Here is a 24,490-nt window from a genome sequence, read left to right on the forward strand (position 1 = left end):
CGAAGTGAAAACAGTCATGGCCATGTGGCCTAACTTGCAGGAATGATGCCTTCCAATAGATGGCAGTGCAGAGCCATATTCCCTTTTGTGTATTTCTTAATGCAGACCAAAGATCTGGTACCGTGTTAGCCAGTAGAGCAAAATGTGATTGTTCTCAGTAAGAGAAACGACGTAATCTTGTAGATATGATACCTTTTAATGGCTAACAAAAATACATGATGTAATAATAGCGAGCTTTCGTACCAACGCAGGGTTCTTCTTCAGGCTTATGGATTGGATCTGAAGAGGCATGCATATTTATACACACTTATAACATACATACTTATGACAAGGCACAGATATGGATGTGATTGTGAATTCTGCAACAGCAAACAAACTTTTTTTGTCTAGGCACTGATAGCGGAGTGAAAGTTTTATGGTCCCTGAATTACTGTTGATGGGGGTCTTATCTGTGCAATCAAGTCTCACACTTCCCATTCACGCATAAATCCTGGGGAATAATTTAACCCAGTATTCAGCGTGTCAAAGGTTGTTATCAATTTATATTCCCAAATTCTTCTGTGGTTTTGTGACTTGAAACCACCCTTCAATATCAAAACTCTCATATCTCCTATGTCATGTCCATGGTTAGAGAAGTGCTCGGCCACAGGTAATTCTCTTTTTCTGTGTTCAATTGTATGGCGATGAGATCTCATCCTGGCTTTCAGTTTCTGTCCTGTTTCCCCAACATAAAGACCCCCAACAGTACATTTACTGCACATGATCAGGTACACAACATTGGACGAGGACCTGAGGACCCCCCCCCCCCCTCCAACAGTAATTTAGGGACCATAAAACTTTCACTCCGCTATCAGTGCCTAGACAAAAAAAGTTTGTTTGCTGTTGCAGAATTCCTTTTAAGTGCGACCCAATCACATCCATATCTGTGCCTTGTCATAAGTATGTATGTTATAAGTGTGTATAAATATGCATGCCTCTTCAGATCCAATCCATAAGCCTGAAGAAGTACCCCTGCGTTGGTACGAAAGCTCGCTATTATTACATCATGTATTTTTGTTAGCCATTAAAAGGTATCATATCCACAAGATTACGTCGTTTCTCTTGCTGAGAACAATCACATTAATGCAGACCAAAATGTTGCTGTGTAGTAGCGGCCACAGTACTGGGCTGCAATTCTCTGTTAATAGTAAGGGGTGGCTGCTAGCGCTTGTGCGCTATCCACCTTAGGGCATGTTCACACGGGGTGGATTTGCTATGGATTGTCCGCAGGTGAAAATCTGCGTCAAAACCTGCACGATGCATATTTTGATGTGGAATTCACCCCCTCCTTGAGAAGAGATGGATTCCGCAGTGTAGACAGAAATTGACCTGCTGCGGATTTGAATTTCGCACCACATATCAATTTCTGCACGGGTTCAGTGCCGATTTCTTCAGCAGCGTGTGGATGGGATTTTCAAAATTTCATCCGATTTGCTGCTACTGTAAATGCCGCGGATTTTCAGTGAAAGTGCCTACACGGCTAATCCGTCCCATGGGAACATACCCTTAGGGTACATGATGGGGAGAAAATCGTGCGGTTTTTTGCGCGGTGTGACAGTGTGTGAAAACTTTAGAATTATGAAACCCATGCTTTTCAGTGACTTGCCCATTTGCAATGTTTTCTATCATGCGATGTTGCAAAATTTGAAAATCCCTGTCTGCTCTTTCTTTCTGCGTTTTGCAATTTTATGGCCCGTGTTTTCCTATGGAGTCTCCGTTTTATCGCAGCGCACGAACTTTCGATGTTTGTGTAATGCATTTTTAGCATTAAAAACGAAAATTGTCTATCGTGCGAGAAAATCGCAAGCAGTAGCGATGCAAGATTAGTTGCCAGGAAAAAGCATTGCTGACGCTCAGACATTTCATGAGCACACGAGATTTTGTTACGACTTTCTCATTGCAAGCCCTAAGGCCTTATCCACACGAACATTTAATCGTGGCTATTTTGTCGAGATAAAACGTCCTAAATCACAACCTTCTGAAGTATTGGATTCCAATGCATTCGTTCAGATGGGCGATTTTCCGGCATGTAGAATTGTCCAGTTGGAAAAGATAGCGCATATGCTGCGGATTCCGGATTAAGCGCGCCTGGAAAAGATAGGTCTTGCCCTATCTTTTAGCCGCGATCAGACGGAAGCTCCCATAGAAGCCTATGGGAGCTGGTGGCAAGAGGGGGAAGGAGGTGGAGGGACTTGGGCAGCTCTCGCACTGTTAAACTCCCTCCCTTTGCCAGCAGCTCCAGTAGGCTTCTATATGAGCTGCCGGCTGATCGTGGCCAAAAGATAGGGCAAAACCTATCTTTTCCGGGTGCGCGTAATCCGGAATCCGCAGCGTATGCGCTTCTATGGGGGCATCGCTAAACTCTTTCCCCGGCAGACTGAATTCCGGGCAGCGGCGTATATACGAATGGGCGATCTGAATGGGCGAGAACACGAGATTTAGCTGCGACTTTCTCCCGTTCGTGCAATTTTAGGCCACAATGCGGTCGACTGAAAATCGCAACGCCCATGGGAAAGAGGCCTAAGGTGGACATTTAGTTGAAATAAGGCCCATGATCATAAAAGCAAGGCGTGTTTCTTTTTTTATTAGACGTGTTCGTATTTAAGTTGATTGGAAATGGAGATCACTTCTTGATGAGAAAACTGTGAAATGTGCTTACGACCTGCTGGAATTCTAACGGAGCCTGAAAGCTGCCGGTGTAACCAAAATAAATGTGAAGAGTGTAGAGGAAATCACGTCTCTCATCCTGGAGAGAGATGCATGAAATTCAAGATCATTTTGCACCACGGACTATGTGGAATACTCTAATATTAACTGAAGCTTTAGAGAACAGAGCTATTGAATCCTTTCCAAAACCGACTGTGGTTAAAGGCGTATATACCCTGTTTCCCCGAAATAAGACACGTCTTATATTAATTTTTGCTCCCAAATATGCGCTATGTCTTATTTTCAGGGGGTGTCTTCTTTCGCCGCGGCAAATCCGTCTGTGGCCGGTAATCCCTCAATTGGCCAGCTTTGTGGACGAAATTTCTCGTCCACATGGGACAGCAAATCTGTCACGGCAAAGCTGGGAGAAGCCGGTGTTGTGGTGCGGATTCACCGGCCACAGAAATGGAAAAGCGTGCAGCCAGGTCGCTTCAAAACAAACAGCTGAGTATCGTGGGTTTTGAAGCAGCACTTTCCCGTCGGAAATCTCGCTGTTTATCGCTGTGGCCAAACTGCGAGATTTCCGCTGGAAATATGCTCTGTGAGAACCCAGCCTTAAGAATCACACACAGGTTGCCTGACTCACACACAGAGCCATAAAAAAATAAGGGCTGTAAAGTAACGTACCTGTCTGCAGACAGAAGTTCCTGTACCACTTGTAAGCAGGGATGGTATTGCAGGTTCTGGCCACCAGGGGGAGCTCGTCACAGCAGGAACAGAACGTACAGTATGGACTTTTCCAGCCAACAAGGGGAGCTCACAACAGCACATTCGTACAGCACAGCAGGGACAGGATAACAGCAGACTGTCTGCAGGTCTACCTATACATCTGGAGGTAGGAGACAACGGGAATGGCAGCAGGGGACAGGCCTCTTGACTTGCCTGCACACTTTACTATGCCTTACTATCGGGGGGTGCCTTATATTTGGGACTTCTGCAAATTTCAGGGGGTGCCTTATTTTTGGGGAAACACGGTAGTTCAAAATGGGCACTGCTCGAAACGTATTAATAGTCAACTGCACCTGTGTGCACTCCATAACCTGAGCGCTGCAGCGCCCCCACGGTTCAGGCACCTCTGCTAGTGCACACAGGGGCTTTAGCTTATTTATTGAAGCAGCCTATATGTGAAAGCTGGAACCGCATCTTGGCTGGCGACCGGTCTCTAAACTGTTGCAGACGGTTGGGAGAGCGATGCGGAGGACCTCATTTGATCCCATAATTGCCCAGCTAAATGGCCCGCACCATGTTCCAAATACTGTGCATGTTAACAATGTTAAAATATATATAGTTGGGGCGGGGGGAGGGATTTACTAAGGAAATACAAAAGTAGTCAGTTTAAGCATATTTGACTTTGCCAGTCAAGATGTAGTCTCTTCACACATCATAAACTGTCAAGACCATCAGCTGCCTAGCAAAGTGCCATGAAAACGTGTTTGTATAGAGAGGGAAAAGCCTTTCAGCACACGGGTGGGGCTCAGACAGATTAATGACACGTTTTTCCCCAAGTGCCAGAATTTAAGTGATGCGTATGACATTTTAAGGCTGAGAATAAATGCATACTTTTTGTAATGAGATTTTCCTCCTTTTTTTTTCTTCTTTTTTTAGCAGCTGCCATCCAAAGGAATACATGGGGTTAAGTGCAACTCACTACTATTGTGGCCTGCAGCGATCACTTAATAGTAAAAAAATCGCTTCAAAAAGTTTGTGTGCCTAGCTTAAAAATGTCACATTTCTCGTACATGATTCATGCCTCTGAGAGCAGGGTCCCATGTAGCTGAGATGTGGCCAAAACCCACATGTGCAAATCCACGGCGTCTTCACATTGACTGTTAAAAAGTTCACTGACCATTCAGGACTTCACAGGAACCAATAGGCCCATCTACCAATTAACAATCATTTTTTTTTTCATTTTTTTAAAAATCAATTTAAAGACCAAGCAGATATACTTTTGCATGTTTTTTGTTCACATTGTTTCTACTTCCTGAGCATATCTCAGCATTGGCCTCTAGTTCGAAGCCCTCCCCTCCAAATTGTAGTTGTAAAGTATGGAGCAAACTTTGTGTAAGCTCTCCGCCTTGGTAGTCTGGTTTTTGATCACAAGTGAATAGTTGCAGTGCCTGCAATACCAATGCTGACCACTGAAGAGTGTACAAAGTTGTCCACTTCTGGCAACACAGCGAACTACCAAGTGCGGGAGTCCTGGGCAGTAGACCCCCAACGATCCACAATTAATTACCTATCCTGCAGATGGGTCTTAAATATTCAGGAGTGGACAACCATTTCTTTAGCTCCTGTAACCATCATACGGAGGACGATCAAATAGAACATTTTTTTTCCTGCTACCGTCCATTGTATTATTGGCAAGTTGTTGTTAACCTTTTGGAGCTCAAATTTAGTATAAAAGAGCTGATGTGGAATTTTGGTGGAGGAGGGTGCAATGATTTTATATAAGCACAGCATGCCCATACAATCCTGTCCAATGTCTGGTCCAGAGAGCAAAGAACGGTGGCTGACTCCATAATCCTATAAATCGTAGAAGGTTCAATACAGAGTAACTGCCATAAGCAGGGCAACCCCATCAGAGATCTAGCCCTAATATGGAAACAGACCTTAGCAGACCCTAACTAAAAAAAAACAAACCTGTCCAATATTCTCATCCCAAAACATGTTTCACCCAAGAACAGCAGGCTGATCTGGGGTAAATAGCAAGGTGCCAGTGGGCACAAGAAATGGGTGCATAGTAGAGATGAGCGAGCACCAAAATGCTCGGGTGCTCGTTACTCGAGTCGAACTTTCAGTGATGCTCGAGAGTTCGTTTCGAGTAACGAACCCCATTGAAGTCAATGGGTGACTCGAGCATTTTTGTATATCGCCGATGCTCGCTAAGGTTTTCATTTGTGAAAATCTGCAAAACACAAGAAAGTGATGGAAACGACACAGAAACGAATAGGGCAGGCGAGGAGCTACATTTTGGGCTGCATCTCAAGTTCCCAGGTCCCACTATTAAGCCACAATAGCGGCAAGAGTGAGAGCTGAGAGCTGCCCCTGAGCCAATCAGAGGCAGCCCTCACTCACCCATTCATGAATTCATGAATGGGTGTGAGTGAGGGATGCCTCTGATTGGTCAGGCTGTGACCAATCAGAGGCATCTCATTCAGCAGGCGGGGATTTTAAATCCCCGGCTGCTGAATACTACTCACAGCTGTTCAGAGCAGTTCAGGAGGACTGCAGCCTGCCGCGCTGAACTCCGTCTGCCGGGACCAGGTAAGTGTATGTATGTATATGTATATATATATATATATATATATATATATATATATATATATATATATATATATATATTTTATTTTTACACATTTCTGGATGAATTGCAGGGAAGGGCTTATATATTTAACCCCTTCCCGACAATTCATCCCGCGATCACCGGTAGCCCATTGCTTTCAATGGAGTCGGCTGTATTGCCGGCTCCATTGAATTCAATGGGCTAACATCGTTCTGCCGGGACCAGGTGAGTGTTATATATATATTTTTTATTTTTACACATTTCTAGACGAATTGCAGGGAAGGGCTTATATATTTAAGCTCTTCCCGACAATTCATCCCGCGTACGCCGGCAGCCCATTGCTTTCAATAGAGCCGGCTGTATTGCCGGCTCCATTGAATTCAATGGTCAGTGCTCGTTTAATCGAGACGAGTACGGCGTGGTGCTCGTCTCGAGTAACGAGCATCTCGAGCACCCTAATACTCGAACGAGCATCAAGCTCGGACGAGTATGCTCGCTCATCTCTAGTGCATAGATGAAAAACACGGACCTCGGTATAGCAGATACTGCAATGGCAGTGCTATCTTCATAACTATTTACAGTAAATACTAGGAAAAAACTATCAAAATAAAATCCATTAAGAAAAGTAAAATTGGATCAAATATGGTTTTAATTGGTAAAAAAAATGACCCATTTTGTTTGCTAGGTGAAGGCAAAATCTGAAATTTGCTTGTCTGGTATCACAACCTCTGTCTTTTCAAGGGGGTGCTCAAGCAGAAATGAGTAGTCTTTAGATCTACTGTGGCACTGAATTAAATGGAGAGGAGGGGCTGGCAGGATACCTCCTTATGTATGAACTTTATTTCTGGAAATATACATTTATTGGAGAACTTGGGTGACGGAAATACCAGAAAAAAAAATCTTGGCAAAATGTGATTTGTAGACTAGTGTATATTTATTCCGTTGGTGTTTTCTGGCTGTGGACACGGCTGTTCTGATGGATTTGTCAGGTTTTAGACTTCATTTTTCCGGCTCGAGGCTCAGTTAAAATTAAATTTTAGTTTTTAGAAGTAGCTTACCTACAGAGGAGATGAGAAAACATTGCCGCGTGTTATAAAGGCCTGAAGACAAAGTTTAGTAATGAGTAAGGAGGCCTCTCCAGGTCATCGACACATCTGCTGGGGCAGATTTAGTTAGCAAAATATGGCTACATGATACATTTGCACAACTGGCTAGATAGACACATATCTTCCTGTAACCACTTTTTTGGAAATCTTAAAATGGAAACTTTATGCATTTTTTTTTTTTTTGTAACTTTTTGATACTTTCCAAAACTGCCAAGTATTAGACTCAAAGTGTCTAAAACATACAATATATTGAAAATGCAGCATGTGCCTAATTTTTTATTTTTTTTTTGGGGGGGGGGGGGGTACCCAGACGTTCTGCTGCAACTTGCGGACTAATGCTCCCTGCAGTATGATTAAGATGAAGTGTGAGCTCTTATGGCCACATTGTGACAAACTGAATGTCAGACTATCCTTACTAATAGAAATGACTTTACAGATGTAGTTTGGGCACCAACTGAACATAAGTGGTCAGTCCTTACACATACTCTGGCATTTACTGTATAGAATGTTTTTAGACCACAAGTAGACATCTGTTCTGTACTTGTCCCAGTCCAGGATTCATTGGTGGCTGTGATGACAAGCCCAGGGCCTGCATATGTTACAATACCGAGATTTCATATAGACCATATATAGATTCATCTGCAACATTTCTTTTAGCTGCTTACTCTTGTGCAAGGGATTTATTTTGGTTGAATAATCTTACGTCATGTTTATATAGGAATTGCTCATTAAATTCATATGGCGGTCTTGCTTCATGCTAAAAGAATGTATAAAACGAAGGAAACGTTTAGCTGTTTCACCTAAGGGAAAAGTATTAGCATTTCAGACATCTTGGTTTTGACAGAAAGTGAAAAAATGAATAACATTTGTGTAACATAAATATACAGGATAGTGTAATATGAAATAACAGAGATGTCGGCCAACAACCTTGACCTCAAAACCAGAGACTTCTGGGAGCCTGATGGCCAAATGTGACTTTTGAGTGGAAAAGCGCAAATAGCATAGCATTGTGGTCGGATATTTTAAAAGGCTCAAGGAGATTGACTATGAATAACTACCTGCCTTGCAAAATGTATGACGTTCTGAACCTATTCCACATTAAATGTATTAGGAAAAGACATGCTAGCTGTGTCCTTATTAATGCTAAATTAGCAGTTTACAGAATGCTCTGGCAAATGTGACAAGAAATGAAGGTAATTCTATAAGTTAATATCTATTTTTGCCTATATGAGTGGCCGGCCTGTGAATATTTAAAGGGGTTGTCCCGCGCCGAAACGGGGTTTTTTTTTATTCAATAGGCCCCCAGTTCGGCGCGAGACAAAGCCAATGCATCTGTTAAAAAAAAAACGTTTAGTACTTACCAGAATCCCCGCGCTGCGGCGACTTCTTCCTTACCTTGCTAAGATGGCCGCCGGGATCTTCACCCACGGTGGACCGCAGGTCTTCTCCCATGGTGCACCGTGGGCTCTGTGCGGTCCATTGCCGATTCCAGCCTCCTGATTGGCTGGAATCGGCACACGTGACGGGGCGGAGCTACGAGGACCAGCTCTCCGGCACGAGCGGCCCCATTCACCAGGGAGAAGACCGGACTGCGCAAGCGCGTCTAATCGGGCGATTAGACGCTGAAATTAGACGGCACCAGGGAGACGGGGACGCTAGCAACGGAACAGGTAAGTGAATAACTTCTGTTTGGCCAATATTTAATGCACGATGTATATTACAAAGTGCATTAATATGTCCATACAGAAGTGTATAACCCCACTTGCTTTCGCGGGACAACCCCTTTAATGCCACCAACCTGTTTTTGATGCTATGAAGTAGTATGAAAAGAGAAGGGCACAAGACCATTCTTGAGATCGGTGGGGATCTCGGTGGCGAGTCCCCCATCGATCAGACTTATACTGTATCACGTATAATAGTGATAGTAGCTACAACGGGTTTGAGATCATCCTATGCATGATTATTAGCACCTCTAGGAAGGAGGTTCCCTGTAGCTACTATCACTATTATAGTTGAACTTGGGGAACAGATCGCCTCATACCCCAAGAAATCGCCACTTTTCATGCGGGTGAATTATTCCTAGAGGCCTCCCTATACTAAAGGACTTGCTCCTCTGCACTTGTATAGAACCCACTACAAAGGGGGAACCCATCATCAGTGTGTCTGAGTGTATGTACTGTCCATTGATTCCTTGTACAAACTGCACACTCTGTGCAGTTTATGTATCGTGTGGTTTTTAGTATTTATTACAATAAGATTTAGTTTCTCTTTTTGTCTATTCTGTGAAGGGCTTGCTCAAAATAGACTTTTGTTGTCCAATGTTAAAGGGATTGTCCTATTAAATAAATAAAGTCCCAGCATTAGGCTATATCTAACAGTCAGACCGCGACGATCAGATATCCTGTGGATATTAGGTAACCTCACTTCGTGGGCCAACCCCTTTAACGCAATGTCAGTCTTGTATGAATTTCCTGATCCGTTTTCAATGCATCATTTTTGAACATATGTTTGTGTTCTTTGCAGAAGACAAGAGGAACAGTGTAAATTCAAGCGCCGAGTCGGTCAGCTCTTCTAATGCAAACAGCTCAGTGAGCTCCAGCTGCGTTCAGCGCTCCAACATGAATAATCTCAACTCCAGTGATCCTGACCTGGAAGTAATTAAAGTGAGCAGGCCAAATTCCCTGTAAGTTCTATGGCATGTGCTAGGCCAATTAGTCTGGCACAACAATGTTTTGCGTGTTTAAAGCTTTACTATTTTTTTATTCCCGTTTACTCGAGAGGAGCATTCTCTAAAGCAGTATTTACAAACACTAGTTTTCTCTAAATTAGCATAGTATATGTATGATTACACCATTCGTCAAGTTGGCTATGAAATACAACATGAAATTAGAATAATGCAGTACATAACACAAAATCATCATCCAGTAAACCTTTCTCACATAACCAACTTGATGAATGGTCATCCTGCTCTCTGGCAAGAAGGGTATGTGTCAAACCTGAAATAAAACATGAAATGGACTAATGTAGTACATAACACATACTAATTATCGGCCAATAAACTGGCCTCGCATGTTTGACACCCTTCATGACAGAGAGCAAGTGGTGTTTCTCCTTAGTAAGAGACCCTAGAAGGTGTGAGGAAACTTATAAGGCCATCCATGCTCCTTCAGTTAAATATGCAAATGGAAAGATGGAACAAGGCCCAAGGAGAAACGATACCCTTTTCGACCCACGTCTATAGGAATCTCACTAGCCAAGCCAGAAACCTACTGAGCACTAATGAGGGGCAAATATCCCCAAACAAGTTTTTGGGAATTGTTCTCTTTTCCTTCAGGAGAAGATTCTGGTTTTGGCTTAGAATTCCTAGTCCTTGTCAGAAGACGGTCTGACATGGACTTATAGGGGTGTTGCCTTCCAATAGGTGACACTGTACAGGTACAGACATCGTTCCATTTTTTCCTAAGAAAGGACGGGGAAGTTGGGCAGTTGCTCGTATTATCATTCCTCTACGCCTAGTTGTGCATGTGGACATAAACATATGTGGTATGTATGACCTCTCTACAGCTAGAACTTTTATTTCTAGGAGGTGAGCATCTAAATTTCTGCTTGGGTCACACTTTCAGCTGCAAATATGAATGCTTAAGCATTTTTAATGAAACCTTACACTTCGATGTAAAGTTGCATGAAGGTGCCAGTGTGTATAAAGTGTTGAGTGAAAATGTGTTTTTTGTTTTTATTTTAGAATTTAGATTTTATTTGTAAATGTCAATAATATGAAAATTCTATGGTTGCCTGAGGTGCTAAATGTTCATTGCAGAATCTGCCCTTGGATTTCTATACTTCCCATTATGTCACACTATTCCCAGAATTCCCAATCATGCACTAACAGAAATTCATATGATTTAAAGACAAAGTAAAAAAAATTAGTCTGAACTTTTTGCTGAAGTGATCCCAACATTTCCACGGTCCTCCAACAACCCCCTACAGCTGCTAATCTCAGAATGTGAGTTCTAGTGGTTGAATTCACATCTGTGTCTAAAAGATTACTTGCAACTGCACAGATACAACAGTTATTGATTAGTAAATGTTGTATTAATGCTTTTGCACATTTTTAATCCCATTTATTTGGAAAGTTATTTAAAGGGGTTGTCTGAGTTGTAGTTTTTCGTTTAACCCCTTTATTGGCACGCCCGGAAAATCTCCGGGGCTTGCCGCACTGACCATGCGGTTAAACCCCGGAAGATTTCCGTGGACAGCTCTAGTGCTGAAATGTGCGGAGCACTCAGCTGTCATCTGAAATCTTCCGGGGTTTTTACTGCATACTCAGTGCACCAAGCCCCGGAGATTTCCCGGCCATAATACCAACTGTCAAAGTAGTACAGTACTTTCAAATACTTGCGAGATTAAATTGCATTGTTGACTCATTTAAAAAAACCTGCCCTGTGAGGCATAACATGGTAATAATAAACCTGCCACTGAAGGGGTTAAACCCTTCTACATGGAATAACATAACAGATAGACATATACTGAATTCTCCCTACTCTTGCTGTGTCCCACACTGCTCAGCACTGCTAGTCTGTGTTAATTTACAGGCTGCAGCCCCTCCCAGTTTACAGGATGTCACAGGCATTGCAGCCAATAACAGAGCTCAGCAATGGATCGCTGAGCTCTGTCATTGGCTGCAGCACCTGTGACATCCTGTATACAGACTGAGGCAGCCTAAAAACCTGACGTCAGAGGGTAGACCTGGAGCAGCAGCACGGGATGCAGCGGGAGAAGGGATTATGACTATTTAATATGTTAGTGCATGCAGAAGGGGTTTTACCGAGAAGCTACAAATCTGACAACACCTTTAATTCTTAAGTGGTCAATGACTTTTCACATAACGAATGTCCTATTTTTGGTGATTGTTAGAGGACCTGTGATTAGAAAAAAGAAACTAGATGCATTGCATGTATTCTGTGCATAAGGTCAGCAGTCCAATGTTGAGAATATCACGATAGTTCCATAGAGAAGAGTTAGCAACATGGCTGAGTGAATGATATACAAGCTCCATAGGTTTCTCATTATGTTTAAATTATTTGCTTCATTTAGTCTACAAAATAGACCTGTAATACCGTTACCTGGAGTCAGACAATGCTAAAACACAATATTACTGTGCGTGTTCAATGTGGCTCACTCGGTAACCCTGGAACGAACTACCAATGATAGATGTACTCCTACTGCAGGACTTCATCTCTTCAGCAGTGGTTGGGTTGGGATAGAAGGTAAATGTTACTTGTCATGGCAGGACAATGACAAGCGTCAGGGAGCGGGACATTTTAGATTTAGTCTAAAGTGGGCCATTTGTCCTGTACAACAGATTTACCTAGCTGTCATCTCTATAGCCCGGTATATAGCAGAAAATAAGCACCTGTCATGAGTGCACTGAGGAGCCGGAGTGTTTTATAGTAACCCTGGATTACCTTTTTTTGTATGTTTTGTTGTTTTGTTTGTGTGGTTTTCTTTCATATTTGTTTCTTACAGTGGGGTAACATTTTCAAAACTTTAGAATGAACATCTTTTTATATGTTGTCTCTTTTTTTATAATGCAGTCTACTATAGAAGGAGCACTTTATATTAAGCGGTTTTTAAAGGCAAAAAGGCCGGAAAAAGTTTACCAATGTGCTAGTTTGCATATGATGTTGAAAGATGTGCCAATTAGCTGATGTATATATTCATTCCATTATTTATATTAGACTGGGATCGGTTCACTATTGTGACATAGCTGTCACTATGGCTAGTAAAAGCAGACTTTTGTAAATATGTCGTTCAGGAAAGTATCTTATTCAGCACATGTTAAATCAATAAAAAATGTTGTCATAGATATCTTCAATGTTAAAAGCATTTGGACGTTCCCAAAAAATGCCACTTGCTTACACGTTTCAAACCATCATAGCAGTATTGGACATGTATTCTGTAGCTGTTATGTCTACTCGTATAACTTTGCCATGCTAAAACAGTCATTACGTTTATAAACCAAAGCTGCCAGTTCTGTCATATCAACACTAGTTGTTCTGTATTACTAGGCCACTCCATGGTCAGGTTCATAGGGCTTGCTGTATTCTTTCACTACGTTTAACATCACATGTTCATAGGGGCAAGCACCTTTATCACACATAAAGCATTGCTCTTTAAAGGGAAACTTCTACTTTTAGCTCTATAAGCTCAGCTTATGGGTTGAAAGTAATTGACCCACTGAGTCTGGTGATGTAAGTCCTATACTTGTCTTCCCTATCACTTCTCTGGTGTGAGTGCTGAAAGCCACTGCGCAATGGATGGAGAGGTGCGCTAAGTAGTCCGCTCATTCTAATTCATAATTCAACACTAACACCGGGGGAGGCAAGTATAACGCTTACATCCCCAGACTCAGCGGGTTATCTACTTTCAGCCCATAAGCTGAGCTCATAGGGCTAAGAGTAGGTGACAGGACCAGTTTAGCAAGTTTAACCCCTTGAGTGGCACGCCCGGAAATTTTCCGGGACGAGCTCCACTGCTCATAGCAACATAGCCCGGAAGATTTCCGGGCTATGTATCACTATGGGAGCTGCAGAGCACAATGCCACAAGCTGTGACAGTGTGCTCTGCCTGCACAGACCCACAGAGAACAAAGCAAGGGCTTTGAAAAACTAGCAGAAGATATTGCCGATATGTCGGCAACCTCCTGCTTTGTTTACAGGTTGCCATAGAGACCATCGGCTTGTCAGAAGCAAGCCGATGGTCTCTGTGGCAGGGAGAGCTGGTTGTTAGCTGTCAGAGGACAGCTAGGTACCTGCTCTTACAGCAGAGATCAGAGAAAACCTCCGATCTCTGCTGTGTTAACCCTTTACATGCTGCAGTCTATGTGACTGCAGCATGTAAAGGGCTGTCACCATCGGACCCCCGGAATGTGATCAGGGGTCCTGATGGGTCCCTGTGGAAGTCCCCTAAAGGGACAAAAAAAAAATTAAAAAAAATGTAAAAAAAAAAAAGGTTAAAAATTATTTAAAAAAATAATAAAAACACTTGTCTCCCTTTACTTTGTAAAAAATCAAAAATACAATCACACGTGGTATCCATGCGTCGTAATGACCCAGAGAAGGAAGTTAATACATTATTTAACCCCTTAATGACATGGCCCCTTTTTTTTTTTTTCTTCCCCATTTCTTTTTTTCCTCCCCCCTGTTTAAAAAAATCACAACTTGTCCCGCAAAAAACAAGCCCTCACATGGCCATGTCAATGGAAAAATGAAAAAGTTATGGCTCTTGAGACGCAACTGCAAAATTAGTTGAAATTCAATGATTAGACCATTTTAAAAAACCTGCCCTGGTGGGCACGACAGGGTGGTAGGAAACCCGCCACTCAAGGGGTTAAAGGGAATCTTAAGTTATTTTGTCATCAGTCATATTTCAGAGCTTTTGTGACAAATGAGGAACTGATCACGTATCCTCAATGCATTTGTGGCATTTTGTTTTATTTAAAGCCAGCATACAGCATAATGCTAGAGTGCATTGCTGTAAAATAGTGATTTGCAACTTGACATTCCCAGCATCTCATGGACAGAGCACAACAGGTTGCAGACTACTGATCTACAGTAGCATAAAAATTACAAACCAAGGAAAGTGTTCAAAAGTACTGCTATAGCAGAGCTAAAGGAAAAACAGGTGAAAAAATGTGTAAAAGACAATATGGAGGACTCACTTGGTGTAGACAGCTAGGCCTGAACCTAAGGCACCCACGGTCCCTGTATGCCAACTTCAATAAAACAGACAAGACACCTCGTAAACCACATCCACAGGGTGGGGGAGCGTCCACCAGGGCGATCCAAGAGTCTCTGGGATAATGTGGAAAAAGGAGAATAAACAAAAACTCCTGTGCTCAAAGGGTCCGTCGCTGAGACAGCTGGTGTAAGGTGAAGGAACAACGCTTGGGCTGGGCAACTGGTGACAAGTGCAGGCCCCTATATAGTAGATCTGTGCTGCAGAACCAGAGGAAGGCTCAAGTCCAAAGGTGTTAGAAATTAAGGACATATCCTTGTATTTTTGTGATAAAAAATATGTCCTTGCTTTCTAACACCTTTTGGATCGGGGCCTTCCTCTGGTTCTGCAGCACAGTACATTATATCCTTGGATCTACTATATAGGGGCCTGTATTTCCACCAGACCCCAGTCCAAGTTAGTGTTGTCCCTTCACCTTACACCAGCCGTCTTATTGACTGATCCTTTGAGCGCAGGAGTTTTTTTGTTCTTGTTTCTATAATATAGCAGCTCTAACACATCTTGCCTTACTTAACAACTAAGTTATAAGGAGTGACACAGCTATTTGCATCGTGAGTGTGGCCATTCAAAGTGAATTAGTCAATTGGCTAAGTAAATAGTATAGCCGCACAAAAATAATAAAAGTAGAGTGCCTAACTTGCATTTCAAATCGCATACAACTACAGATGTAGCAGCGCCAACATGCTTGTCTTGCATTCTTCCAGCAGTCTCACTCTTTTTTATATTGCTGTTCAACACAATACAAGGTAGCGGGGCTCAGCTGCGATACTAGATACAACCTATGTTCTATACCGAGAGTTTATCATGTGTGAGTGATATCCGCTATTAGCAAGTATAGCATAATGTAGAACTGGTAGCAGATATCTGCAAATTGCATCATCACAAATTGAATAAAGTAGTAAACAAAATCACCACCCCTTAAGCTCTTATTACACGGCAGTATTTCTCCAAAACAGGCTGAGAAGTGCTGGTTGCGTCTGGTAACTGGACTCTTCATCGTAATAGAACTGACAAGTCCAGGTGCCAGCTGCAATAGTCATAGCTCCACCAGTATTTTGCACAGAAGAAATGCTCATGTAATAGTGGAAGGGGCCCCTGGCAACTTGGGTGTAGGTAGGTCTTTCTCTAGTGAGCAATACCACACAGAATGAGTCCACTCACATGGGTGGTAAAAAAGAGTGGTTAGTAATGGGCACAAACGATACAAGCTGTGACATGTCCATGCTCAAACTTTAATTTGCAGAACAGGTGAAAACATTCACAGCACTAAAGTCCACCACAGCTCCTCAGATTCAAAGGCAAACTAGCTAGCAGCTTGACACGGAAGGGAGTGGACAAGGTCTCCAGGCGTTGCAGAATTAACCCCTGGCTTCAGTCACTAATGCACTACTTCCCAGCAGCGGTATGTGCAGTCATGGTCAGGGTAGTGGGCTGTGACCCGAGGGCCCGGTTCAAATTCCCTTCAGGCATACAGAACTTCTTGCAGTACAAGACTGCATCAGCTTCTGGGCACTTCGATTTATATCATCCGTTGGTCCTAGCACCTGCACGCCTCTCGTGACCAGCTGCACCTTATTAAAATAATCAGAACACATGAATAAAGAATAAGATAACTTTACTATATAAGTGTCTGTCCAGAAAGGGGGCAGGCCACCCCTGCGAGTAATACAACCTACAGATCACTAGCTACCAAAAGCTCAACGTTAAGAGGGTGCATGGGTCTCCCCCCTCTTCATTAGCACCCTTATAATGGTCAGATATGTCTATCCAATTGAAATTGTGGGCCAACACCATGTAACTGGGCAGTCAAGTAAATTTGTTTTCTTCAAAGGCAAGATGTTTCAGAAAACAGTTTTCAGCTGTCTGTGTTATGTCTCCTAAATACTTTGATGTGTTAAGTACGGTTGGGTGGCAATTTCCTTTACTTCCTCTTAAATTTTTTTTTTCTTGCTAACCAAAGACGCCCAGACGATCACATAATGCATCTTCCTGTACTCTACTATTTTCTTTCTTACTTTTGTAGATGAAACGCTTCTTAGTTATTTAAAACATTGTCAAATTTCTGTTTGTGTTGCTGTGGATGCCAAATATCCTGCTTATCCCGTAATTAGAACATTTCAATCAGGTTAATTGTGGATTTTATGATTATGCTTGGATTACCTGATCGAGCATTCTCTATCAAATGGTATTTTAGGTGTTGAGTTTAAACTATTGAATAAAGTGTTATGATCTGGGAGAATATCCACTAGTGAACCAGAATGTTTCGGTCTACATACAAATTTGATTGGGGCCTTTTTGTTTCCAAAATTAAACCACTAATTTACTGTAAAGTAAAGCTACTGGGGACGAGCTATATTGCTTCTATGTCTGGCAAGGAGTTTGCTGTATCTCTGAAGATTGTTATTTCAGACTCTGAGCAGAACTTCTTCTTTTTTTTTTTAAATGTTATAATTGAAAATGTGGCCTACATGTAAGGAGTTGGTTGGCATGGGAGTAGTAAAGTCAAACCACGTGAGACAAACTGCAATATAAAATCATTTTACCCAGCTTCAAAATAGTTAGTGAGAATTAGAGAAGATTAATATAAGTGCCATCAGATATCACATTTCAAATAATGGTAACTATAGGTTATTGGAGTTATGCCTATGCTGTGCACATTTTTTTTCTGGTTTTCTAATCTAGTAGTAGTGAGGACATTCAGGGGTGTACACAAGGTTCTGTAAAGGGGGATCATGACTATGAACCTGGGCACACTTTCATAGCACACTCACATGTAATGGCTTTCTTCCATGCTTACTAGGATAGAGGTGGGCACAGCAGGAGAACTGTTTTAGAAAGCTGTTGTTTGGATATGTTTGAGCGGTGAATCCCCCTTCACCTGGATTGTGGTTTGCAATGCTTGTGCTAAGCTAACGCAAATATTTGCTAATTGGTATGTTTTAGGTATCCTAATTAATTGTTCATATAAGCAGCTTACAAATCACACACGCATTAGATATGATTTTAAGTCATCTGTTTATTCCATTAACAAGTAGAAGTGTGTGTGTATATATACAAAACCATTTGCAATGAGGCTAGAACACGCCTCACTTGTAAGAATTTTAATTTATTATTCATTTATTATCATTGGTTATTAAAACTAAACAAGAACAGTAATGTCTTGGTTGTTGGGCAGGACTTCTCTCAGGCCGATTGGCACTGTTTCTCATAAAGACATCAGTAAAATGGCCTTCCCATGGACAACAGGCGCGGATTGCACCAAGGGTGTGGCGTATGGATCCCTTTTCTCAGAGTACTGAACAAAATGGGATGTACTGAAGGTAGCATACTAAATGGACATCTGAAAAGTTCTCGTAAAGGAAAATGTCAACAATATAATATGGCGGGCTCTAAAATGCTATCTGCTGGTCAAAAATGAACAGCTCCTATGTAATGTTTCTGCTTTCACCAGCAGACAGCATTTCTTACAGACCATAAAGGCTGTAAACTGCCTGAAAAGGACAAAAGCAAGGTTGATCCAGGGGAGCAGTGGGAGAAGGTTTGAACTCCATAACCTTTTGAGTATGCCTCTGCCTCTAACATTTACAGGTAACTTTGCTTCACACAGGCATATTATGTGACCTTTATTTAGTCTCCTACACCACCTAATAAATTTATCTCTTTTTTGACACTTTTTACACCAGAGAGTCAAATCTATAACTACCTTCGTCTAAACACTCATGTAGGCAATTTTTCCAACTCTTATTTGTTGAGCTTTGGTTCAGTCCAATATGGCACTCATAGATTTCTTTAACTTCTTTATCTTCTTTATACACTATATAAGCTCTAAGTCAATTGGCTAAATCATTGTGAACATGCTAAGGCTAGTATTTAGCCTTGCACCACTTATTTACAGACACGTCTTTTACATAGTTGGATACATTCAGTTTCCCTATGCCATAAAACACTGTCCTGTCATGTTTTTTTTTTTTCTGGAAATTTGCTTGAGTGAATTAGATTATATAGATGAACCATTTATCATGTAGTTATGCTTGTATTTTATTTTTAGAGGGAATGTACATTTTCGTACATACTTTTTTTTGGTAGTGTTTTATCCATCTTGATTTTAAAAATGTCAGTTTATTGTATACAGCTCCTATGTAGAAATCTGTGTTTCTATGCTAAGAAAAGACAAACCAGCCCCAGTGTCTTATGTGAAGTTGGCCATACACATAAAGATTTGGTCACAAAACAAAAGCATTCCTGTGAATTTTTTTTTTTACATTTAAAATGCTTCTTTTGAAAGGCGACATTACAAATGATATCCGATGAAAACCATTCGTATCACACTAAATATTTTAATAGTGAACCTAAGGCTGCGTTCACACAGGGCGGATTTGCCTTTGCCGTGCGGCATTTGGCTGCGGCAAACCCGCCCGCGGCCGCTAATCTCGGGATTAGCCAGCCACGTGGACGAGATTTCTCAGAAACCTCGTCCACACGGGACGGCCAATCCGCTGCGGTAAATCCGGCTGAAGCTGCGGCCGTCGCAGCCGCGGTTTCAAAAGATGCAGCATGTCTATTTCCTTTTTTTTTTTTTTTCTTTTTTTGTTTTCGTCGCGGCCGCGCTCTCCTCTATGAAAAGCAAGCAGCCGGGCCGCTTCAAAGCGGTTTAAGCCGCGGCGGTTCTCCCGGCGGAAATCTCGCGGTTTTTGTTGCGGCCAAACCGCGAGATTTCCGATGGGAATCCGCCCTGTGTGAACCCAGCCTAATAGTGGGAATGTATTGTTTACTGCTAATGGCTTGGAACTGTTTTGAAACATCGAAGACCGTGTTTATCTGACCAACAGAATAGATTTCCTTAGGGCTAATGCCCACGGACAGATTATCACTGCAGAATTCACAGCCAGACGCCCGCCGTGAATTCCACAGCAATGACCACCCATAGACATGCTGTGGTTAATGATTCTCCACTGCCCATGAGTGGAAATCAACTGCGATTTCTTTTCTTTTTTTTTTTCCATTCGCAAGGTAGAATTGCAGCATGTTCTAATTTGTGCAGAAAATCACACGGACGGCTACCATTGCAGTCAATTATACATAATAGCCAGCGTTCCTTTACTGTATCTGTCGCCACCCCATCAACTTTCCTGTAGGTGAGCAGGATATGAAAATAGATGAATAGGACTAATACAGGACTATAGCATTAGGGTACTTTAAGTCAAGACCATTTATCATTTGAATGAGCGAATTACGTCAGTTCACTGGTTCGCTTGTGCACTCTATTTGGCAAGTACATTGTTGGCTTGTTTAAACGAGAAATCGTTCAGAATCAATCAGTCTTTCACATCCACTGTAGAAGTGAATGAGAAGGACTGAAGGAGCTCTGGTTAAACCGAACGATACGTGAACAAGCCAACAATGATTTTTATGTCTGCATAAAATGGGCAAGCGAAAATCAGGCAATTATGGCTCGTCCGATATTTGGCACACGTTAAGACTGGATAAATATCATTCACTTTCGCTAGATTTTTCGCTAGATAATCATTCCATCTAAAAGCAGCATAAGTCTACAGCATACGTGGATTGTTTATAATCTGTAGCCAAGAAGACTCATTGGTCTGCATAGAGATTGTAATCGGAAACAAGACGATATTTAAATTTCAAAAAAAGGAAATGTGGAACGTGACCACCAAAGCTCATTTTCACATTGGTCATTAAAGTGTTTGTTTTTATAGTGATGTATGGGTACCCCATGCTATCCTAGAGTGGGTGCTTGCCTGTCTAATGACAGCCTTGCTCCTACTCAAACAACCAGCATTGGAGGAACCACTGCAAGAGTTAATGCCCCTTGATTAAAGGGGAATCTTTCTTCCGTTAAAGCGGTTTTCCAGTTAATTACTATTGAATACCTATCATCCGGATAGGTCATCAATAGTTGATCGGCTGGGGTCCGCTGTTTGGGACACCGACTGATCAGCTGAGTGGGCACAAACTATCAGTGCCGCAGTAACACAAAGATCAGAGTGGAAGCCTCTGCACCGACCTCCGTGTAGTGGCCGGTGCTTGTAACTGCAGGCACGGCTCTCATTGAAATCGTAGAGAGCCCCGCCTGCCGTTACAAGCACCAGCCACTACATGGGAGGTCGAAGCGGAACCCGGTGCTTGTAACTGCATTTCAATGAGGGACATGCCTGTCAATTATAGACACGCGCTGGATGCTTCCACTCTGACCTCTGTGTTATTGCAGCACTGATAACATTCGCCCACTCAGCTGATCAGTTGAGGTTCCGAGCGGCGGACCCTGGCCGATCAACTATTGATGACCTATCATGATGTTAGGTCATCAATAGTAGTTGACATTCTATAGAAGGCTTGCAGAAATAGACCGACTGCCACTACTATGTGTAGCGCAGAAAGGTCTCAGAGCTAAACTAAGGCTCTGTTTACACTTACATCCAGGATTTTGTATCATAAATGCTGCGGTTTTTTTTTTTTTACCTTTTCCGTTAAAACGATGAGCACTATGATGGAAATCTACCTGACACCATTATAGTAAATGGGTTCTGGTGGGAGCTGCAGAGGACCTGTACTTGTCAGATTCTGCACACCATTATTTGTTTTTCTGCTCCATGACTGAAAAGGCAAATGGAAATAATTAACAGAAATCTGAACAAAGCCTTAAATGATGCAATGTTGGCTCTAAGATTACAGTTCGTTAATAAAAAAATATAAGATAACCGGGATGACAGCACTCAAATTAATTTGGGTTTCACATGTTTCAGTTTATTCATAAAGCGTGCCGTCTAGTTTACTTGGCATTTTATTAAAGTGCTATGTTAAGTGTATACGAGGTGTGTTCAAAAAGTATCCAACCTTTAGTCATTAAAAAATATTTGTATTCAGATACAACAATCTTACACTAATCTCCTTCAGTCCCCTTGGGCAGCCACTCATTTCTCCCAACGGTTCTGCCACTGTCAGAAGCAGTGCTGAACGCCTCTTTTGAGATGGCATGTAGCTGGTCCGTCACGTTCTGCATTGTCTTCTGTGGACTGAAATCTGGTTCCCTTCAGGGGCATTTTCAGCTTGGGGTGAAGCCAGAAGTCCTATGAAGCCATCGGGAGAGGAGGGAGCCTGACTCTCCACTGATGTGTGCCCATCTTTGAAGTGGTTGTACCAGTCCTTTTATCTGTGTGGTGCCCATTGCTTTGCCCCGAAGGCCTTTTGAATCTTGCAAAACGTTTACACTTGGGTATCGCCAAGCTTTACAGAAAATTTAATGCGGTAGTAATTCAAGTTTTTCTGTCATTTTGTCAAAAAAGAAAAATAGACGGCACTCACTTACACTTCCTCGCCTAAATACGTGCACCAAAGCACACCAACCTAGCTTCATTTGTTTACGGACAAAGGTTAGATACTTTGTGAACACACCTCGTAAAAGTTCAAAGTGAGAGAGCCTTATATCCTACTTTGCCTATCATTTTTTTTGGCAGCCTATAGAATACCTAGGTATTCTACATAATACCTGAGTTTCACACATTACCTGTAATGTGTATGTTACATAAAAGCAAAGCACGCTTACTGGGTACCCACGTGAGTGTAATAATTAGGAGAACTATATTAGCAGGTTATTTAGTGTGAAACATTCCTGAACGAGGAACATCTGGAAAATTGAAAATGGTGAAGCCACCTCTGAGGTCTACTTGCCCTAGAAGGGCATATGGACAGGGGTTGTCTTCGTGAGACAACCCCTTTTAATAGTTCTTGATGATCAGGTCTCAATGATTATTGAAACATGAGCTGTAACACAGTTGCAAGAAAAAGGGAGCCCTTGGTATTTCCTATAGTTCTGTATTGATTAAAATTATGGCTTTGATAACATTCACATCACATTTCATTAGACCAAACACAATCTAACTAAACTAATAGGCAAACAGTTATACCATTAATGCTTATTAGGCACACTGAATAAACATCCACAATTCAGGGGGAAAATGTAAGTGAACCCTTATTTAATTACCTCAGCATCCTGCTTTTAGCATCAATTCGCCTCCATCAAGCATTTCCAGTAGCTGCAAATAGGATTTGCACAACATTGAGAAGGAATATTGGACCATTTCTCCTTGCAAATATTTCAGTTCATCAATATTTCTAGGGTGTCCTGTATGCACAGCCCTCTTTAGGTCAAGCAACAGCATCTCAATAGGTTTGAATTCAGGAGTCTATTTCCAAAGGCTTCACTTACATTTTCTTGCAACTATATAAGTTAAGCTAGAAATGGTGTCATAACGCATTAACTGCTTTGTTGTAGTTGGGCAGAGGATAGGGGCTAACAAACTGGTGTCCCATGTCACCTGTCCTCCTTACTGCAGCATTATTGCACCTCTTCCCACCCCCTCACCCCCCCCCACAGCGAGGAGAAGATTGATTGATTGAGCTGGTTGAGCAAGTTCACCAGCGCTTCATTGACTTTCAATGGGACCCGAACCCACTCAGGTTTTATCGTAAGCTTCATTGAAATGATCCATGCATGCACACCTAGAGCTCCGTTCAGAGAGACATTACTGCAAGAGTAAAGGAGACCACTGCAGTGACAGGACAACGGGACAGAGGAGTCCCAATCTCAAGATTGTCAGGGGTCTCAGCAGCGAGACTCCCACCGATCAGCAAATTATCCCCTGTCCTGTCAATAGGGAATAACTTGAAATTCTGCTACAAACCCCTTAAGTTTCTTTATGAAATTGAAGTGTCATTGTACATGATTTATGTGATAGTTCATAGTGTTTTAGCAATTTGTGCAGCGTGAGGAAATCCATGCTTTTCGATTGAACCTTGTATGTTTAGTAAAGCCTGTCTTGTAAAAATGAACTTGTATGACATGGTTTTCATTTTTCCCCATGCTCTGGCAGAAGTCCTAGTACTGCCAGACATGCTAAAGTTAGGGGGAGTTTTACATGCGGGGCTGCTTTACAGGTTCTTACTATGTTAAAATACTTTGTTCCCCCCCCCCCCCCCCCTGTCATTTAAAAACATGTCCACTTGTATTGGCTGTAGTCATCCCATTATGCATGTGATAAATCGTACATTTTGGACACATGGCATCATTTGATGTAGGTACAGGGAGTGTGACCACATTAAGGTGCACTGACCTGTTTTCCAGTAACAATAAGGATATATTCACAATTTTAGAATACTAACGGAAATACAGAGCTCTACCTGAACAGTAACCAGCCCAATCTATGCCAGGGACTTCCTAACGGCTCTGAATGTGGGAAGTAAAACAGTGATGGTGTTACAAGGACTGGAACAAAACATAAAAGATCTGAGATGACGAACCTGTGCTACTCTTTTTCAGGTAGACTACAGTTTTTGCTTTTTTTCCCGCTCTTCCAAAATTCGACCCTGGAGAGACAATGAAGCTTTCCATAAAAACAGATACTGGAGATTTACTAAGCTAAATACTCCAGAATTCGGGCTCATTTTGCATTGAAAAAGTGGTGTACATGCTTTGCACCACAATTATGATTTAGAAACGCTCTATACCTTATGTGGTGGCTTCTTGGGAAAAGTGGTGTGG

At 42.1% G+C, this 24,490-nt stretch overlaps 1 protein-coding gene across 3 annotated transcripts in view; it reads left to right on the plus strand.

Annotated features, from left to right (window-relative positions):
* Positions 1-24,490, plus strand: part of ARHGAP26 (Rho GTPase activating protein 26) — a 311,322-nt gene that overhangs the window by 201,833 nt on the left and 84,999 nt on the right. For all 3 annotated transcript variants that reach the window (XM_066591243.1, XM_066591246.1, XM_066591244.1), the window contains exon 20: positions 9,658-9,817. In XM_066591243.1, the coding sequence (XP_066447340.1) occupies positions 9,658-9,817 (160 nt within the window). The remainder of the gene's footprint in view (positions 1-9,657; positions 9,818-24,490) is intronic.

The sequence above is a fragment of the Eleutherodactylus coqui genome, chromosome 2 (genome assembly GCF_035609145.1).
Source record: "Eleutherodactylus coqui strain aEleCoq1 chromosome 2, aEleCoq1.hap1, whole genome shotgun sequence".
NCBI lineage: Eukaryota > Metazoa > Chordata > Amphibia > Anura > Eleutherodactylidae > Eleutherodactylus > Eleutherodactylus coqui.